The sequence below is a fragment of the Calidris pugnax genome, unplaced genomic scaffold (genome assembly GCF_001431845.1).
Source record: "Calidris pugnax isolate Ruff unplaced genomic scaffold, ASM143184v1 scaffold70, whole genome shotgun sequence".
Classification (NCBI taxonomy): domain Eukaryota; kingdom Metazoa; phylum Chordata; class Aves; order Charadriiformes; family Scolopacidae; genus Calidris; species Calidris pugnax.
In genome coordinates this window covers 14059070-14080902 of record NW_015090862.1, presented here as the reverse complement: position 1 = coordinate 14080902, position 21833 = coordinate 14059070, and the positions used below count along the sequence as shown (strand labels likewise).

The 21833-nt window shown below is 46.2% G+C and overlaps 1 protein-coding gene across 1 annotated transcript in view; it reads right to left on the bottom strand.

Moving 5' to 3' along the window:
• Positions 1-21833, bottom strand: part of SLCO3A1 (solute carrier organic anion transporter family member 3A1) — a 143550-nt gene that overhangs the window by 108477 nt on the left and 13240 nt on the right. Inside the window, exon 2 of the mRNA XM_014944738.1 lies at positions 10358-10823. Within this exon, the coding sequence (XP_014800224.1) occupies positions 10358-10823 (466 nt within the window). The remainder of the gene's footprint in view (positions 1-10357; positions 10824-21833) is intronic.

Here is a 21833-nt window from a genome sequence, read left to right as displayed (position 1 = left end):
AGATCCTGCACCTTGTAACAGACGCAGGCTTGTTCAGCTGCAGTGAGTGCTCTGAGGTATTAAGTCAAAGAGCAATGTGACCTGTTGTTAACATCCATCCGAGAAAGTATTTAAATCCTCACATTTTAATTGGTTAATAAAGGGCCAAATTTGGATAGCCTTCTCCAGACAAAAATCCCTATTATAGAAATCAAAAGGGGACTTAGTGAGAGTGGGCCTCCCTCTAAGGAAAAGCCAAATACCTCATTAGCAGCACAGTTAATGAAATGGCTGTACTTTGGCAGGAAGAAATCGGCAAAAAGAGTTTCCAAGTGCTTTCAAAAGAGCAAAGTTCAAAGGAGCAATTTAGGGACCAAACCCCAAAATTTGAGAAGGCAAAGCCAAAATGATTTGTCCAAAACCGCAGGGAAAGCTCCCAGCTGAAGAACCCCAGACCAGCCAAGCAGAGGTCCTTCTGCAGCCCTTCTCCAGCAGTATGGGTGCTCCCAGCTTCCCCTTCCTCACTCCGGACCACCATGTCCACAGCCTGTGCTGCTCCCCGGCCACGCTCTGGATGCACTCGGCTGCCAGAGCTGCTCCAGCAGTGGTTAGAGGGGATTTATCCACAGTGAAAAAAGAACATCCCTCCACGGGGTCCACAGCCCTGCAGATTGCCTACGTGCTGCTCACCTGAGAAAACAAGAGGTCAAAAAGCCTCAAGTTTACTCCCAGGGTGAACCAAACCAAACCCTGTGCATGAAAGAAAAACATGTATTTTTTTGCTCTGCACCATTTTCAGCTGGAGCTTCCGAGATGTAGATGATGGCCAATTTCACCTTCCTCAAGCTCAGTTCAGGTCCTCTGCCCAGCATTTAACTTGTGGCAGCAGAGCTGGTTTGGAAGACTCAGTGGTGTGGCGGCTGTGAAGGGACAGGTTCATCCATGGGGAAACACCGTGGCACCAGCACGGTGGTGGCCTTCCCACCAGCAGGGGGGACAGGGCTCCAGAGTTAAGAAGACACATCTTTGGTGGGTTAAATCCCAACACAGGCCCCTGGTGGCAAGGCTGACAGATGAGAGGTTTCAGTTTGGTGCTGATCCTGTGCACACACTGCCTTCCCTCCGAGTCCACACACCGCACCAGGGAATGGCTCCTGCTCCACAGGCTCTTCTAACGGCTTACAAGGTGACGAAGCAACACGTCAAGGAATTTAATGTTTGTTTTGCAAGGTGCCCAATGACTCGTGCCCACACTTTCTCCTCCAGGCTGGTCCATCAGACACACAAGTGTTGAGACACAATAACACTTCAGACACAAGAGTTATTGTCATCAGACACACAAGTTACTGAGGCTGCCCTGATACCTCCACAGCAGCTCAGCCCCAAGTCTCACAAAACAGGTACTATTGGGCCATCTCACACCTTTGACTCACATCACAGCTGTTCCTCTGGTGTTAACACCATTATTTTTTAATTACTCAGGTTCACACACTGAACCTGTCACATTGGTCAGGCACTTGTGGGACGTCTCATGTCAGTTACACAGCCAGCCTGGAGGAAAGCCTCACCCAGGGCCTGATCACTCCTTGATGTCCTCACAGCCGCTGGGACGAAGCTCATCCTGCCCCATTCCCCACAGCCCCGAAGGAGCTCTGCTCTTTCGGCTGCTGTCTCGGGGAGTGACCTGTGCAGATCCAACAACGCACGGCAAAGGGGTCATGGTAAAAACACAGCTCCATGGTCGCTCCGGTAGCTGAGTGCCACCAGGCCCTGGAGGCCAACAGGCCATGGCCTGACCCGTGCTGTTGTGTCACGGCACTGCCTGGGACTTGGCAAAAACAAACATTTTCAGGAGGTTACTCTGATAGCACCTATCTGGCCCCCAAAGAGTGTGAATGTAGTCAGGCCAGGCACCCAACTCAAACCTACAGAAGCCTCTCCAAAGGGCAGGAGGGGTAAAGCCCTCCCAGCGGCTCACAACATGGCAGACATCACCAAGAGCAGCAGCAAAGCGGGGTCAGAAGCCCTGCTGGCTCTGGGCGCCAAGTGTGTGTCAGGACACACAATCAAGCAATAACTATTTGCAACTATAAGGCAGTGATTATCTTTCAACACTACTTCAGGTCACTGCCCTTTGTTGCAAGGTTACAGAGGCACAGCAAAATTCATGAGATGTTCACTTGGTTGAGGATGAGTGGGATAATCATTTCTGACAAGCCCGAAAATATCCTCCATGCCAAACAACACGAACCTCTGTATCGGGCAAGGAGACTTTCACCGCTGCTTTGAGACCAGTGCCCTGGCTCGTGCTGGCTAAAGGGCAGACCCTGTGCCTTGTCCTGCCATACAAAGGCACGTGCCAAAGACATCTCCAAGAGTCCTCAGTGCCAGTGTGAAAATTGGGACCAAAACATCTGGAGGCTCCTTATGTGCAAGGAGTTGGGGAGTCTCAGTCAAATTTTCAGGAGAAAGGCCAAGACTGATGGCACAAGCTGGCTTGCTCTCGCTTGCGCCATCAAGGAGGTACAATACAGCCTTCAGCTCTTGACATGGTCAACTCAGCACCTTCCAATCTATGTAATTAATTTGATGAACCTCAGTACTAATATGTACTGTCCTTTGTACGTCTGCCATTTAAATGACAAGGACGTGGCTTTAAAGAGCCTGTTACCCAGGAGTGAGGTACCTCACTGGGCTCTACCAGCTGATGAATGTTTTAAATACACTACAGAAAGAAACCAACATGCTCATAAAGTGAAATGATTTTTACAAGACACCAGGTTCAGCAAATCCCAATTAAGCCAAAAATCAGCTGCAGAGTACACAGAGAGCACAGAGTAACATGGAAACAGCTCCCACCCCCAATATGTTCTCACACAAAGTCATTTGTGTCGGGCTCAAGCTTTATTTACTCAGCTCATAACAAAAAAAAAGCTATTAGCAGAAGGTTAAGGTAACTGGAGCAATTGCTGTAAAATAATGGAGCCCATAGCAGTTACGACTTCGTGCATATATACATTTAATTGAATAAATACATCCATTTAGCTACCGCCTTTCACAACTCAGCCTTCCTGCCTGCAATGGGGAAGGCTATTCCCATTAATTGATTATTGTTACTGCTTTAATAAACCCTACACACTTGTTTATGTTTCCGTTTAATTTTCCAGGATATTAGCCCTGGCAGTGTAAAAGGGGACATGTGTAACCGAGCCAGCCCCGCTGACACACGGCAAATGAGAACACAGACCTCTCCCCAAAGGGGAGTAATTACAAAAGGCTGCAGGTTATCGATGGATCAGTGGGTTAAGCCAGCGCAGTTAATACTGGTACATCCACATGAAGCCACGCCATCTAATCTGATCACAGTTAGTCCACGGGGAAGACAATCTAGTGACTCTGATGCAAAGACACTTTTCAGCAACGAACAGGCATCGCAGCGCTCACGCTGGCAACGGCACTCCTTTCAGTTTAGGGCTAATTCCGTGTCTTTCTCAACCCCTTGGAGACCGTGGAAGCAAGGAAAGGCTCTCCAAATCAGGCGTAGGAGGATGCATTTACCGAACAAAACAATTACAAAATTCTGTCAAGTCTTCAGGCTAAAAATATTACATACCTATAAAACCGCACACACTAGCAAGGAGAAAAGCAATTCGGTTGACCAAGTGCTCACGCTCCGCACATGCCCACGGGGAGGTGGACAAACTCACCCAGCAGCTCATGGGTAACAAGCAGGCACACAGAGGAGATAACAACAGATAGGAAATCAGCCAAGAGCCACTATAAAAGCCCTAGTAGAAGCAGGGTTTAAAAGGAAAAGGGTTAAGGAAAGCACAAGGCTGGCAGAGCCTTAGGTGGGTGAGCTCAGAGAAGCATGTTCCAGCAAGAAGGGCTAATGTGAATAAAGCACCCAAGCAGTCCACAGACCACAAGGGAGCACATAAGCAGTACGACCAAGAGGGAAAGGCTGTGAGGAGTGAAAGGCCCAAGCAGCCAGCATGGGCAGAGCTCTACAGACCTCTCAAAAGGGTCTGAAGACATCCCAATCAATACACATCAATGGAGGGCCTCAGGAAGCTGGTGACATGACCTGTATGCTACAAAGAAAAATTACTCTACTTCCTATGGTTTAGAATCAATAGGTTCAAACATACACTTCAAGAAATTTTGAAGAAATTTGGAAAGCGCAAAACTGAGAAAAATACATTCATCCTCCATGCAAGAGACATTTCAGCAGTCAGAGACAAAAGTCGCAAGCAGCCATTGGAAAGCAGAGTAAATTTCTTTACAGGGGAAAACAAACAAACAAACAAACAAAAAAACCCACCACAAACCAACACAGAATAAAAAAGTATGCTACAAAATTGGGAAGGGAAAGAAACAATGCCCATCTCAACACATTTCTGTGGGTACCCAAGGTCCTCACCATCTTTACACGGAACCTATCATGCTGTAGATACTGAGCTATGTAAAGAAGAGAATAGATTTCCAGTCTGAAAGCCAAACATCTGCGAAGTCTGCTTTTCCAGCTCCAAAATACTCTTTTTTTTCAGAATTACGTGGTGTCCCCAAGGAAACAGAATTCTGAAAGCTTCGAGAAAAGGGAAACATTTGCTATTATGAAAGGTGCTGTCACTGACTGCGCGTTCTACAGTCCTTCAAATATAGTAAGTTACACACAAGAATACTGATTAGACAATGGGGGTACATCCCGCAGAAGGTTGGGGTTTCCAAATCTCCAATTTCGAAGGCTTTTTCTTTAATGGCATTGAACACTTTTTCACTTCTGTTTATAGTCAGGAAGCTCCTTTCCTTTTTCAATTTTTTTTTCTTAGTATTTATTGATGAACCTTCATATATGTAATATCAGATAAACAGTAGATGAACGATTTCAAAACTCACAGCAACTGCTTAGCTTACCAACATGAGCTTCCTAATAGAAATCCAAGTATTATTTCTTTGTATCACCATATACCAAACGTTGACTCAAACTCTGATGATTTCAGCATCTTACGCTGATAACTTGCTATTAGCTCACCACCATAGATACTAACACTCAGATTTAATTCTTGTCAGTCGAGAAAATGCTTCTGCTTCTCCAAAACACAATGGCTGCTGTCATTTTGACTGACATAAGCTACCGTAAGTGATTTTTCAAATGGACAAATTTATCCCTGGAGACAGCAAGATTCCAACTAGGGCAATGTTTGTCTTCCTCTGCAGCAAATCTTGAGTTGGTGCTTAAAGCAAGCAAAAAAGCACCAGAAGCCAGAGCGAGCATTTCTCTACGACTGTCATTGCAAAACAAAAAGTGATTCCATGCATTCCACGCAAAATAACACTGCTGCCAAGGTCGGAGTCAGCAGTGACAACACAGGGTTCCTTCCCCCTTACTGGGTTAGTCCCATTGGGGCAGATGTGGACAGAGAACGCCACATCGAGTTCTCCTTTTATAAGAAGGGTAACAGCTGGAACAACCTTATGATAAACCAAAATACAGACCGAGAAGGGCAGATAGAAACCTAGGAGAGGAGACAGAAGACAGACATTCAACAGACACATCCAGCAGTGCTGAGTTTTCTATCTCTCTGTTCCTCCACCCTGCCACGAAGCAGGCCAAGAACAGCTCTGTTCCCCTGGGCACACCAAACTCGGGTACACCCTTGCACTGCTAATAACTCGGAAGCACTCATCACTCCTCATCACTTACTCCTTGACGCAAGACTTGCCCCCTCTGGGACTTCCTTCAAATTCTTCTTCCCATTAGAGCAGTTTCTGCATGTCAGCGAGGAGTCTGAAGTGGCGGCTCCTGAACATGTGGTATGTGTCCATGAAGTTAAACACTGAGACAGCTTCAGCAAACTTAAAAGAGAATCTCCAACGCATTAAAGATCAACACAGCATTCTTCTGAATGAGCCACACAATCTGGCAGTGCTCCCTCCAACATCATTATCAATTTCCTCCATCAACAGGAGACAGAATAATAGCAACTTCCTCTACATAATGCAGCCCTTAATTGTCCCAGATCAAATACTGGCTCCCAGAGGCTATAAATTCTGCTCTATAGGTAATCATGTTCTAGACAAGATGCAACAAACTTCTATCAGCAAATGTTAAATGCTGCAGGAAGCCCAGAAGGCGCGTATATAGAGACTGTTAATAACATTAATCTACCACATCACTGCTTGGGCTCTCACTGAACACCCAAACCACTGCTGAGAGCAACGTGGGTACTCCAGTGACCAGAAACCACTCGCAAGCTCTTGCTTGTCTAAGAGGCAGCAAATCCATACAACCACTGTCAGATCAGTTTTTTTCCCCCTGCTGTATCAACTCCACAACACCTCTCCTCCCCCTGCTAATGACAAAGTCTCCATTGATTTTAACAGAACTCAGCAAGACCTAGCAGAAAATGAACTAAAGAAATGAGGGAAATGTCAAGTGAGTCATTACCGGGTAGTGAAAGGAACTGTGTAGTAAGTAGTCTTCAACACAGTTTTCCTCCTTCAAAATAAACGATGCCACAAATTGAGGGAACCCTTTGACATGAGTGAAGCTGGAACAATGCTCGTTACTGCTACACAATCTGCAGGAGTGAGGAATTCCTCAACTCAAAGGGGTTACTTACGCCAAACGCCAATAAATACAGTGGCAAAATTAACCTGCTTCTTTGGAAACCTCTAGATGGGAGTTCAGATCTTAAATAAAGAGCAGACCCAAACAGAGAGAAGCAAGCAAACCAGCAGCAAACCAAAAGATTTTTCCCAACTTCTTACAGCTAAGAAAATCCCTTTTTTTTTTTTTTCTTTTCCATCTTTTGGCTGCTATTGCCAATGTTACGGCCTTTGTGTTGAGCAGGGGCCCAGATGCTGAAATAGGAGGAGAATGTATTTCCCATCATTAGCAGGAGCAGGCATGGTCCCACTATCTAACTCTGTTACAGCACAGGCGTGTTTCCTTTTGAACATCCTTTGGTGCGTACTTCCACGCATGCATCTTTTTTATTTGTTTTGCCCTCAGTTACCACAACACAGCCCTTTTCCTAGGGCTGGTTACTACAGCAACAGAAGCTGTTTGAGTTTGGTAGCAACACATTGCAGGCATCAAAAAATATGCTATTAGCTCAAGGAACATGAAACTACATGTCAGCAGCCCATGCCACAGAGATATCTTCCTGTAATATCTCACCCCTGTCTCTCTAATTATGAAACTATGAATCCCCACATCCTTGGCTGAGCACAAGCCTGAGCAACCTCTGCCTTCAAAGGATGCACAACAGAAGTGCTCTGCCCACCATCTCCTATGGGCCTGGCATGGCAGAGGGACCACAACGAGCCAGGTTTGACGGACTTCATGGCCAGAACTGTGTTAGATTCCACGGATGCTACTACTTGCACTAGAAGTTAAAGACAAAGTTTCACTTTCAATTCATATATGGTACCACCCCTGCAGTCTTCTGCACACATATATTAGTACTAATAATGTTTTTTTTCAAAAGAAGGTTTGGAGGTGGGCTGTGGTTGGAGGAATCTCCCTGTATTGTCATTTCACTGCAAAGAGGCTGCATTAGATATTATATGAATTTACTCCACCGAACTCTCGTACAACTCAGAAGGAAGAAAACCTCTCAGTGCATTGTGCTGTTTCTGATTCACTGCCCTTGGGACACAAGAGAGCTTTTATTGCAGCAGCTGAACAATTACTAGTACTTAGCTGTCAGGTGGGAGACTGCTTCTTCCCCCCAGCTACAAAACAGCCCAAACGCAGCGTATACGTACTGGACGTTAGCAATACACTGAAGACAGCACGGACTGGTCAACCTGATCATTTCTCAGCCACAGCCAGCCATGATGGAAAGTTCGGCCAGACTATTACCGCTGTTATTAATTAGTTTCTATCCTGAGGGAGCAACCTATGCCAGATTTGCTCCTAATTTAAAACTGAGGGAACTTACCCAAAAAACTGTTTTATCCGGTCACACACAGCGAAGCCCCTACTGAGTGAGCATGCTATTATGAGAAAGCAAACTGATATAAATATAGCACAGTGACAGTATACACTCTGCAGTTATTTCCTCTGCGAAACAGAGGAGAATGAAGTGAGTAAGCTGCTCAGCCAGCTTTCTGCTAAGGCCACTGGAAATTGCATTGGTGACATCAACAAAAATAATCTGCTAAAGACCAATCTAAGCAAATAATTCTCGAACAACATTTCAAATCGAAAAGTCTGACCTCCTCTTAAATATTCACAAACCTGAGAAGGCACGTACATTTCCACCAGCTTCTTCTCCATTTATATTCATTCACAGAATACCTTTTTTCCCCTGTAATTTTCTCCTGTTAGCTTTCATTTTTACTAGCCAAATTGACTGCAAGTTGATGTAAGAATTAATCATCCCATATCTGAAAACCGGCTTGTGATGGATTGGCTGGGACAGGGCAGATATTAAACTTCATTGTTGGTATGGCTGATTGGTTGAGAGTGCATACACGTGCACTTTTCTGCAACCCATAATTCATATGTAGAAATTCAGATTATGATTTTCATAGCTAAAGCCAGTAAAGCAAACAACCCCAAAATGCTTGTGCTTTTTTCGACTCTACATGGAAAAAGGAACATGGTTAGAAGCATATGTCTGAAGCAGCATATAGTAAGCAGAAATCATTTTCTGGCAGTATTTTTTCAGCTACAGTTGAACTGCCAACTTTAAAGAAGTTATTTTAGCATACAAGATGAATGTATCTCAGGAACAAAAAGAATCACTCTTCCTAGTCCTCCTCTCATGCACCCTCCTCAATCCTGTTCTCAGACATGAAGCGTTGCTTAAAAAATGCCCATGGAACAGACTGAAAGAAGTTGCTGCTTCACTATATAGTTATTTATAATAGATAATCTTAGAATCACTCTTAATTCCAGCTCATCATTTATGGTGTTGGCAAAGTTGCTGCAGTGAATTTAGTCTCATTATTCACCTTCAGGTTGTACAGTCTCTTGTATTTTATATATCATCTTTTTTTATCCAGTGGATCCCTCACAAGCACTTACAGAACCACGTGAAGATGAATAATGGTCCAGGGACCAAGCTAAAAGCTGAAATACTATGATTTTACAGCCAGTTACAGAAAAACATGGACACACTTTGAATATGCAGAGCAGCTCATCAGTTAAAGTACCAATACATCCTGGAATGCTACAGCATGTTATATAGTTATCCTTTCCCACAGGCCTCTGCACTATCCCAAGACACTGACCACCACTCAAAAAGTCAGCAGGACAGTTCAGCTTTGCTGTCTATGGCCATACCCCAGCTGTGTGCAGTTACGCTTGGAACCTTGATAAAAAATGTCTTCACAAAACAATAACTGCTAATGGGATCATCCATTCAGTTGACAGTCAAGCCAAAACTGGGACGATAGGACAAGTGCACAGTTGTGGTTCTTAGAAACTACACTAGCAAGTGCAGAAGGACCGCATCAATGGCAACACACACTTCATTGATTTATTCCATTGGAGCCATTTATCTAATGACAAGTCCTGCAGAAAGAAGAATGAGTCAAGCTGGTCAGTTTTTTTCAGAAGACAACTTCACCCACAAAATTCTCTTTAAACCTGCTGGAGAGGACACAACTGCTGAAACCCATGAGCGCTTTACCCCAGTAAGAGATGTTCCATTGGGTAATGGAAGCCAAATTTCATATCTTAACTATCTGGAAGAATTTTGCAACATGATCACCAGAATCATGAGTTCTACTTCAGGCTCACCATATCTCAAAATAGACCTCACCAGCTTCCGCATCCCATTCCGTTACGGGGATCACATTATCTGGGGTCCTGCCACAGCACATGGGGTCACAGCACCTACTCCGTGACAGGCACTTCCTTGCTAAAATGTGATGGTGTTAGTGATAAGACACGCGTTTCCTCTCAGTCTGTTTATACTACCATGATCACTCAGACACAGACAAATGCTTCAGGAACAGGAAGGGAATTAGGGCATCTTGGGGAAAAAAAAGAAATCACCATCATTGTATGCCACTTGGAAACTCTTCAGCTCAAAGTCAACCACAAGCAACCAGTATCAGAATATAAAGCAATCTGGGCAAACACAGTAGAAGGAGTGAGCATCTTCCTAATCATCCAGTAATAACCACCATGGCTGTCAACCTTTACCGTTGCTACAATAAAAGCAAGTATCACTGTGCTTCCCTGCTGCTTACAACAGCTTGGTGTAGAGACCCCTGCCAAGTTACCTTTATGAGCACAGCAGCACATGGAGAAGAAGCCTCAAGGCATCTCTCCCACTGGCATCAAACAGATAAGACAAGAGGGAGATGCCGGCCCGCAAGGAAAGCCTTCAGTGAGAAGTTCAGAGAGCCTTACCTATGTACAGGGAGGAATCTTTCCGCCTCACGTGGTCATCAATGTAGGAAACTCCCAGGGGCTGGACAGGGGTAGCACCAATGCCCAGGAGAACCTGTGCTCCAATGAGCAGCAAGTACATCATGTTGGTAGCAGTCCTATTCCTGCAGATAAGGTCCGGGTCTGGTCCCTCATTGCTGGTGGACCCGTTGGCAGCGCACACATCCCTCCCTTCGGCCCCCCAGCGTATTTCTCCCGATTCATATTCATACTGGTGCGTCAGAAATTCAGGCAACGCGGAAAGGAGGGCACCCAAGGCCATGACTATCCCTCCACATCCTATCAAGCGTGGTCGGTGTCCTCGGGCTCCGAAGTAGCTCACGAAGAGGATGAGGGCCAGGTTGCCAATCTCGAAGCTGCTGGCAATGACACCCACATCAGCACTCTGGAGGTTGAATCGCCGCTCCAAGGTGGTTAAAACACTCACCTACAACAAAGAAATCCAGAGAAAATTACTGAAAGGGAATACGACCCCCCTTTCTGTCCTCCCCATATGTCCTGCTAAAGCATAAGGTTCCTTGACATTCCCTTGGAGCCAAAAACCTACACATCAAGGTCATCATCCAAATCACAGTATTGTAGTGGTTGACCTCCAAGCCTGATCTGACTATTCAAATACAGCCACATCAGAAGGCCCTAATACCAAGTGACATTTCACAGCCTACCACCTGTCTGAGCACATGTTCGTTTCCAAATTCCTGCATACATCGATGTATATTTTGGGTGCCTGCAGAGACCCACGACTCCACGACTGGTTATCCTCTCTTTGCGCTCCCTTTCAATCTGAATGCACAGCCTTCACGTCGCAAACACCATCCCACAAAAAATCAGATCACACCGAGCCCCTCATCATGCTGGGGCACCTAATCTTCCTCTTGGAGTGAATGGCAGTTAGCAAGCAGCAGAAAACCTTGAGGATACTTGGCTCGTACATCAGCACAAGGCCATCAAATCAGTCAGAGACAGCAATGCACAAATAGGCAATTTGGCCAGCATAGGCGGCTTCTATTAAAGTACACAAATAAAATGCTGATCAAAGGGTTTAAACTGTTTGTGGATTAGTTAATGACTGGGATCGTCACTTACAGAATAGTTTTGAGAAGACAGGCCAATTAAAGTTTACATAGAAGATTTAAATCCACCACAAAGAAGGGGAGATTTAACAAATGGGTTATTTAACATAAAGAGAGAAGCACGTGAATAGCCTTCCAATATTTAATATTGCTGCAAAAAGACCTGTTCTTTGTATTCAAAATGGGCAAGACACGAAGCGACAGGTTTAAACTGCAGCAGAGATGGTTCAGGTTAAATACAAGGTGGGGAGAAACCAGACTCTTACTGGTAACTTGTGCTTGTGAAGCACTGAAACATGCTGCCCGGAGAGGCTGCAGAGGTCTTTAAAAAAGCATAGACCAGCATCTGTCAGGAAAGACACAGGTATGACTGATCTTGCCAAAGGGCAGGAAAATGAACCAGATGATCTCTTGAGAGCTCTTCCAGTCTTGATTACAAGGTGCAATGAAACACAACATGGATTTTCTTCAACAGTCATAGCCCCAACCAGAGTAGGAAGATGAATCATTAGGTACCTTGCTTGCTGTCATCCCTGCTCAGGGGAGAAAACTCAGCGCATTTACACCCTCTTACACAGGAAAAAAAAAACAAAAAAACAAAAAGAAATCCCAGAAATGCCAAAAACTTTTACCTTGGATAAAAGACTCTTCTTTTTCAGATTGTAAAAAATGAAGATATTTAAGGTTGTCCTAAAACAAGCAGGTTTCTCTACTCAAAAAAAATGTGATAAAGACCTCAGAGCAGAAGGTAGCCCCTGGATAGAATAAAAATAGCCTCCCACTGGAGGCACTGAAAATCTTTGCTGATAAACCTCACGAAGCAGGACCCAGTCTGACCGACTTTAAAGTATTCTGACAGCAGCTCTTCTCCAGGGGCAGTGAGCCTCTGTTAGGGTACACCAGGGCACAGTTGGACAAAGACAGCCCCATCGGCAACAAAATGGAAAAATGGAAACAACCCGCTTCTGCTGCTTTGCATAAGCAAAAGCTCCCAAACCTGACCCTGACAAGTGTCCAAGCCAGATCTCCAAAACTGGACTGTTTTCACAACTATTGAAAATTCAGCCTTCATCCCATACAGGCAGTTATCATTTTATACCACTGCTCTCATCCTCCCCCGCTAAAGAGCCAAGAACTGAGCAACGCAAAAAATCCCAAACAACCCTAAATATCAAACCCTGTGACTGAAGACAACATAAGAGCAATAATTCCTCCCCACGCCAAAGCCAAGTGAAGAAGCTCATGTCAGAGGGAGAGGAGATGATCACCTTCTCTGAAACACCAGGTGCGGGTACCCACTGGGATGAAAGGGCTCTGTGATTCACGAGGGGAAACAATGTCCTCTTGTGCGAGGGCACAGCACAGCCTGTCCCTGCTCCAGCGACCTCAGCCACGCTGCTCAGTGAGCAGTGCTCAAGCACATATCTATGAGCAATGTCACTGTTCCCAGCGGCCACAGGGCTGAGCAGATGGGGACAGACACTGTTGGCGCCAAAAGACACCACGTTGGTGTTTTCAGAGCAAGGTACACCAAGGTGGAGGGACACGGACCACACAACAAACACCAACAAACTCTAAGCGATGCAAAGCCCTTGCTATGGGAGCCCTCCTTCGTGCTACCGCCTCCAGCATGTCCCTGTAGCTGATGTCCCATGAACACCAATCTTAGCAGAATGGGGAATCTCTCCAAAATGAGTATATAACTCTGAGCATGCAAAATCATGTCCACGGTGCTCATTTCCGAGCTGTACCTAGATAGGAAACTCATAATTACTCATTACAGCTGTGTAAACTGAGGCAGAGAGAGCCAAATATTAATAAGAAAAGCACAGTCAACAAAATTAATTTCTGATGGAGTAATTTAGGCTGGAAGACTGAAAGCCAACAGAAGTGACTTCCCAAGGCCAACTTGTATTAACTAGCTTTGGAAGTCTCTCCCACATTTCAACCTGGCTACCAAATTTTAGGCTTTTATCATACATATCTGGAAGTGGCTAGAAAGCAGGATGGATTTAGAAGCAGTTGGGTGCGACACCTTACAAAGGTCAGATTTTGGACAGCTGGACTTCAAATAAAAAAAAAAATTGCATCATTTCTAAGTACAATTCAAAGGGACAGGGACAGTAAATTAATGACAAACCTGGGAATTAACTTTTGTTGTTCTTTTTCTAAAAAGCTAAAGCACTCACAACAGGGAAGCAGAGTCTCATCATCCCCTAACAGCTCCTTGCTTTGCTTTGGTGAAGAGACTGAAACAAAAGGAGGAAGAGGACAGAAAGCAAACTTCCACCTTCCTGATAAAGCCGGCAGGAGTTCTCATTCCTCTGGCTGGACCACACTGCATTTCCCAGCCTGCTCCTTCTGGCTGTGGCGCTGCCACCCAGTGATACCTGCTCTGTCTTTATTAAGTGGGGTACGGGGGTGCAAGGGGAGGCACAGTGAAAGAGCAAATCTATCACATCAGCCTTGAGCATCCAGAGGAAAACAGCATCTGAGTACAAAGTGCTGACACCAGCGTCAGCAGAGTAGCCTCCGAAACACTGACAGTCACGGAAGGGGGGAAAAAAAATATATCCCAAAATAAAAACAGGGCTGAGAAATAAACTGTCAACATGCAGATTTTTAGCCGGAGAACACCGGGAACACAACTGTGTTACATCCAGCATGGCTGCAGCCCAGACAGCACAGCCCAAATTCTTGCTTTGACATTGGCTGTGACCTTAAATACACAGGCTGGCAAGAAAATCGGCATTAGCACAGCAGAGATGTCACCTGCATTTATTCAAAGCAAACCTCTGCCTATAGCCAGGATCATTCTCCCACCCTCCTCCACGCCTCACCTTTATGGGGCTTCCTGCATATAAGGTGTAACCTCACTAGATACTTGCTGTTTCCATATGGGATGCTCCATATGGGATGCTCCTGGTGCCCTTGTAACTTAGACAAAAGAGCACTGTATTTCCTTTCCCAAGCCTGCTCCCCAGCAGATAAGCCATCACCGCTCCTAGACGCTAACTCCATTTATCCAGAGTTACATAAAACATTGCAAAAGACACAACGGTAAAATACTGACGTCATGTGAAAAGGCTGCAAGGATTAGAAAGGGTCCCTGCGTGCCGAGGCCAGGTTGGGCATTCAGGAGCGCAGCCCACGTGGATGTTGGTTTAGCAGCAGGGATGTGGGGAACGGAGCGATGCGACAGCACGGCAGCATCAGAGGGACAACCTCCCGCTAAAACACAGCAGGGAAACACCAGGAGCCCACGTTATTAGCTGCGAAGCTGCTGTTTCCTGGCTCCTGTCAATTTACATGGCTGTTTTGCCAGGGAGGGAAAGAATAGATTAAGAGGATATTCAGTTAGAAAGGCTTCTAACCTAAGATGAAAGCAGTTCCCAGGAAGCTGTTACAACAAAACCAGTAAAATTCACGCAGACAAGATATGTGGGCCAAGTGGCCAGGAATGAGACGTTCATGCGGTTTGATCCCAAAAAGTCCAACTCCCCTGCTGAAGCAGGATTGCGGTTTGATCCCAAAGAAGTTAGTGGTGTCTAACCACCCCCTGGACCAGACCAGTCTGGAGAAGTCATGAGAGGACAGAGATAGCGTTGTATTTGTGGCAAACGCCTGTGGCCGTGATGTTGGGAACAGCACTGAAGCTACAGCTTTGTATGGGTCTGCACCTGCCCTAAAGACAGCTCTGCCCTACCTGCCACTCTTATGTCCTCGAGTCTGTCCTGCAGGTCAGTTCTCTGCAGGTCATCAAGGCTCTGACCAGCAAAGTACTTCAACTGCAGCTCTGAACACAGCCCTCAGTCGTGCCAGTCCCATTGCCTTTTTCCACGTCTCAAGGCCTCCACACCCCACACACCCCCCTTTGATAGGTACTGCCTTTCTACCTCTAACTGCATCGTCTGTCTCCAGAAGGATTCCCATCTCACCCACTCCAGGCATCTCCCACACAATTAAGAGCAGCTCCACTATGATTTAGCTATGGCAGTACGGAGATCAACAGGACCGTGTGGCTGGTGTGGTGTTTCTCCACAAGTTCATGCTCCTCCAGACTAAGCCTACACCAGATCACCCAACTGGATCACCAAAACTGTATCAGGCTGTGCATCTGCTCACCCTGCTCACAGAGAAAGCAAGTGTGAGGATCTTGAAAGACCATATAACCCAGCCTTCTGCCTTTTTGTGAACACACCGCCTAACATACAATCACAAAATGTAATTAAAACTATGCTTGCACTATCTCCTTTTCTTACAGAGCCATAGAATTCTGCACACACGCATTTGGTGATTTCAAAGACTAACACTCACAAAGACCTGGGCTAAAGGGGCCTCCAAAGTCCCCCCTGAAACACTCTTCAATGATTGAAAAAGGAAAATGATCTCCCATAATGCACACAGTGATAAATGACCCACATCAAATGAAAAGAAAAGAAATCAATCACCACCTTAAAATTTTCCAGCCAAAGCAACTTATATTGCAAGCCCTGTAACTAAACCCAGGGAAGCTTTTGCCTTGCCATTCTGGACTTATTTCAATAATACACACTCGCATTCATCATTCCTGTCTGCCCCAAATCTACAGATCTTGGCATTTCTGAATCAAGGTAAATTTGTTCTCTCTATAGACTGTTTATTTTATATTAATGCTCAGCAAAAACACAATCCATAGACCTGCTTCACACTATTGACCCACTTTATCACTAAGAAATGAACTGAAGGCTGGGGGCACCATTATGGAGTCAGAGACACAGTGCACTGAAAATGAATATCATATTGTTCGTATCTCCAATGATCAAGTCATATTCACCCACCGAGTCTACAGATAAGTTCATTGTATTAATAATACAGGGTTATATATAGAAAACACACTGACTTTATGCCTGAAGGGCCTTTTTAAAAAGGCCTCTTTTTAATGTAAAATACATTTTCTCAGTTATGTGGTAAGAGATCGGACTTGAAGAGACATGTCTCCAGTGCTACAGGGTGTAAAATAATTGCCTGGCAACTATGTTCCCAAAGGAAAACAAAAGCGAACGGTCTCCCACAGTCTCCATTACAGAGCTGGGAAACACAAGATTCCTCGAAGGGCCAAAGCCACCATCCCAGAAACAAAGCCACTGCTTCCATGTGCCTCCACCTGCTTCTTCGGATGCCACCTGTGTCCTCCCTCCCTGCAGCCACGTGGGATGGAGCAAAGGGCATCCCCGAGCTGGAGGCAAGCTCTCCTCCCCGTAGAGCTGGTACCCATGGACTCAACTCACCCTCCCAGCTACACCACCTCCACCAGGCTCAGCCTTCAGGCCCAGAGGAACGATGCTGAAACTCAGCTCTGAGGTTTTCCTGCTCCACAGTTCCAGCGTTGAGATGATCACATGTGGCTGAGCCCCATTTTTTAAAACACTGACAATTCCCTTGGCATCTTGCCCACCCCTTCCCTGTCGGGTGGCTGGGAGGAGGGCAACAAGCTTAATAATACCCTGTGCCCGGCCCCAGGCATCAGCATTCCTTTCTGCTCCCCACCCCGCTGAAATAGTGAGGGTATCAGGACCTCCCATCTCAGGCTGCTGATCACTTGTGTCAACATCCTTCCCCGTCCAACAAAGTCAGTGGAAACTTAAATAGATGTTCTCACCGCAGATGCCGACACCCCGTGCGAACAGAAGGGAAAGCAAAAAGAAAAAAAGAAGGGTGGCGACACGAACACACCCAGGCTGGCTCTGCTCAAGGTCTGGAAATCATCTCTGCATAGAAATTTGCATTCACATGACAGGGATAATAGACGCCGCAGCTGAACCACTGCTGAGAAGTAGGGTGTTATTAGCTTGGCTGTTGCTGCATGTGCCTGTGCCGTTTCTAGGCCAGCGCTAGAAAATCTGCAAGTTCCAGTACTGGTGCCACGAGGAGTTTGGCTGCAGCTCGGATCTGTGCCTCGCTGGTGTGAAAAATTAATTTTATATTCTGGTGACCAGCTCTGAGATCACTGGCTCGGTCCCAATTGAGCCCACGTTCAAGGTCAGGATTTTTGGTGGCCCGAATAGAAAGGGTATCACACCGTGCAGCAAGAGAAACCACACACCCCACTCCTGGTCAAGGCAAGACGGGAGTTTTGGCAACCCCTCCACCTTATCTGGCACCGTGCAGAAGACTTTTCTGCCATCTCTTGTCCCCCACTGTGCATCTCCTCCCCACATTTCGGCCATGGCAGCATCCTGTGCCTCTTGCTGACGCAGGGCACAGAGCGAGGGTGCCCGTGCAGCCCTTTGCTGGGTGACACAGCCCCGCCACAAACGCTCCCCGCCGCGCCACTGCCTGTCGCAAACCCAGCAAAGAGCAGCCAGCACCCACAGAAGATATCCTGTTTGGTCAGGAGCTGAGACACCAGTGCAAAGCCACAGTTTGTTTCCAAAGAGCTTCAAACAGGAAAAAAAAAAACAAAAGTCACGTGCCTCTTGAAGTTAAACAAGTGTATTTTCCACTCCTCTAGTGAAACTGGGATCCACACCGATCAAAAACGCAACATAAAAACTCAACCTCTGGTCCAGGTGACCATCGCAGCAAACACGTCCAAAGAGCTTCAAACAGGAAAAAAAAAAACAAAAGTCACGTGCCTCTTGAAGTTAAACAAGTGTATTTTCCACTCCTCTAGTGAAACTGGGATCCACACCGATCAAAAATGCAACATAAAAACTCAACCTCTGATCCACGCAACCATCGCAGCAAACAGCAATGCAGCTGGGCTGTCCTCATAGAATCACAGAATCTTCTAGGTTGGATGGGACCTTAAAGATCATCTTGTCCAACTGTCAACCTAACTTTGACAAAAATAGACACCCGCACAAGAAACAAAAAGCAACATCATCACTAAACGATATCTCCCAGCACTACATCAACCCGTCTTTTGAACACCTCCAGGGATGGTGCCTCTTCTTCATCATTTGCTTCCTAAAGATCCCACAATGGGACAGAAGGCACTGACCACCTTTCCTGCCTCCCCGGAGAGGTGTCCCATTTGGAGAGGTGGGAACAAGGAGATCGTCAGGGATGGTACTTGCAGCCCACCCCTTCGCACCCATCACGGAAAGTTAGCGTTGGGTCACTTGTGGCTCAAAACAGACCCAGGTATGAGAACCAGGCCACACTGAGCCTCCGACCAAAACTGGAAAGGCTTTTTCTACTGCTCTGAGACAGACCTGCATATTTTTTTTAACCCTTTGAAGGCCCAATCTAGGGTGATGCTATCGCAACCGCAGTCTCAGTGTCCACGCAAATTCCCTACCTCTAAGCCTGCTGCTCAAGACTCACCCCAGTGTGTGAAGGCAGGTGATATTTTAAATCTCTGACAAGGCACATCCAGTGCCAGAATCCATTTGTAGCCTGCACTGCTCTTTAGTAGCGCACACACAATGAAGCTAGTGGATATTTGAATCCTTATAGAACCAGGCCACACTGAGCCTCCGACCAAAACTGGAAAGGCTTTTTCTACTGCTCTGAGACAGACCTGCATATTTTTTTTAACCCTTTGAAGGCCCAATCTAGGGTGATGCTATCGCAACCGCAGTCTCAGTGTCCACGCAAATTCCCTACCTCTAAGCCTGCTGCTCAAGACTCACCCCAGTGTGTGAAGGCAGGTGATATTTTAAATCTCTGACAAGGCACATCCAGTGCCAGAATCCATTTGTAGCCTGCACTGCTCTTTAGTAGCGCACACACAATGAAGCTAGTGGATATTTGAATCCTTTTTTTTTTTTTTAAATGTTATGTCATTTTCACTGGCAGCAAAATAACGCATCATAAGCACGCAAAGAAGCACAGACCTCAACCCTGAAACTGCGTTTTTGTGTGCTTTAAAAACCGTAGCACAGAACAGAGCTGCCGGCACGTTTCAAACCCGGAGGATGAAGAATTCCATGTGGAATAAGCACAGAAGCACAGACCTCAACCCTGAAACTGCGTTTTTGTGTGCTTTAAAAACCGTAGCACAGAACAGAGCTGCCGGCACGTTTCAAACCCGGAGGATGAAGAATTCCACATGGAATACACACGCAGCAGCAGGAGCTGGCAAGCAGGAGCGGCCACTCAGCTCTGTCAAAGCAAACAGCTGAGGGAAAGCAGTGGGAGCATCTTTGACACGTTCCAAGATGGATCTTTGTTTTTCCCTGTGGCTGGCAAGTAGGTGCACAACTTGAATGCAGGTTCCTACGGCACCAAAGGCACTCTTGGCCATATACAGGACTGGCAACAAGATTCAGACATGGGCCCAGGACTCTGCAAACAGGGCACCGTTGCCCTGGGTTCACCTCCAATGGAGAAGAGGAGATGAACCTAAGCTGTCACGCTGCAACACCTTCCCCAAATCAATGCAAGTTTGCGTGTTTAGCTAATAAAACACTTCCTAACACATCACTTCCACACCGGCAGAGAAGGCTTTCTACTATAAACAGGGCTACTTACCACAGCAGAAAACAGAACGCAAGCTTGACAAGAAAACCTGTCATCCAAAGAACCTCATGTTACCTCAATTTACCATCAAGAGCTGAATTTGGTGCTAAGGGTTGCATCGCGTTATGCCACGGTGCAGAGCAAGAAGAGGGGCCCGTGGAGCTGGTTGCAGAAGCGTTCCCAGCTGCCAGGCACAAACCTGGGCAGAAGCCACCCAGGCAGGACACTCTGAAGCAGCATTAATAAAAGCTTTGATGGAAGCCAAATTCAGTTTTCACGGTTGGAGGACAACGGTGATTATATAAAGGCTATATACTGAGAGAGGAGGTTTTCTGACAAGTCCTACTACTTTTCTCCTCATCTGCTCTGGCTCTGCTGATATCTCTCCCGCTCCATTCCCTACCCAGCAGCAAGGATGCCTGGTTACAACAAATGGGAACTCAGCTTAGGGAGAAGTTAGAAGGCATCTCTCATCAACCAGTACATGAAATGCTTTAATTTAGTAACCCTTGGGAGGAAGCCACTAAAAGGGGAACCAACAAAAAGGCCACATTGTCTTGCTAATCCACAGCACTTCCTAACGACTCAGAACAGAAACACCAAATTACCGTAAGCATCTGAAGGTGGAATGAGGGTCTCTCCAGCACCCAACTAGCAACACCCCGAGCTTGTCCCAAAACCACATGAGCTGCTTGCTTGTTCCCATCTCCCAGCCCGCAGCCCACGCAAGAGCTGTCCGTGTCATCCTGCTTATTTGCTAAGTAACACCCTCCTACGAGGCTGTTCACAAACGACTCATTTCTCCTTCCACGTTGTCTCCGTGCAGAGCCAAGGGTACCATCGGGAGCTGCTGCCAAACTTCCCGCTGCAGAACGGGGCAGGGGGTTCCTGGTGGAGACAAGTCAGGGCTCGAAGGTGATCTTCAGTCTATTCCCACCTGAGAACCTGGTTATTATCTGAACATTTGCTGTGTGAAGAATGGCGGGGGGTGGAAGTTGTAAAGGGCAGACTTGCGACATTTGCACGTTTAAGTTTGGTAGTCCTGAGCGCACACAACTTTATATCCCATACCATCACATCATCTCCCCATTTTGCCACTTCTCAAAGGTAGCAAGCCCCTTTCCTCCTGAACAGAAGGCGATTTACAAGTGTCTTTTAAAATAACACATACAAAATAACCCACAGGGAATAAAAAAATTCTCACGGTTAAAGAAAACTTAAATGGGAGATCTAGCTACAACTTGCACACTTGTCATAATCTCACTTGTCTCAACGTGTTCCCTCCAAAAGGGAGATACAGGCAATGAGATGTCTCACCAGATGATGGGAGCTCTGCTCCTTGGGACTCACTATGAAGCGAGCTATCAAAAAGCCAATGAACAAACACATCTGCTGAGGCTGTACACACAGATGGCTGAATTTCACCCCTGTGTCTGCAGGATTAACAATAACCCGTGTCAGAGACAGGCACCAAACAGCAGCTGATGGGGTCCCCTCACTGTAGAATCACCAGACCCTGCAAAAATTCAATGAGCACACGCAAGAAAAACAGAAGTCATCACCTCTTCTGCTTATCTACTGGAGTCTGACGTGAGCAAAAGCACAACATGAAAGAGGTTCTTCATCCTTTCTCACTACCTGCTATTGCTACATCTTTTGTTTTCTTTAACCCAAGCAACTAGTTTTCCTCACGACTCCAAGTCCATTTTCTTCCCGTCACACATTTCCTCTGCAGTAAATTCCAAATCCCATGTTTTCGTCTCCTTCCACAGTTCTTCGCTCATCCCTCGCAGACAGCTTCTACATGAGGTTCATCCTCTTTGTATTCAGCTTCTCCCCGGTTCTTGGCTCCCCAAGGTACTAATTACAATACAGTTTATTAGCCAGGCACATAATATTTAGACTCTGAATTTGGC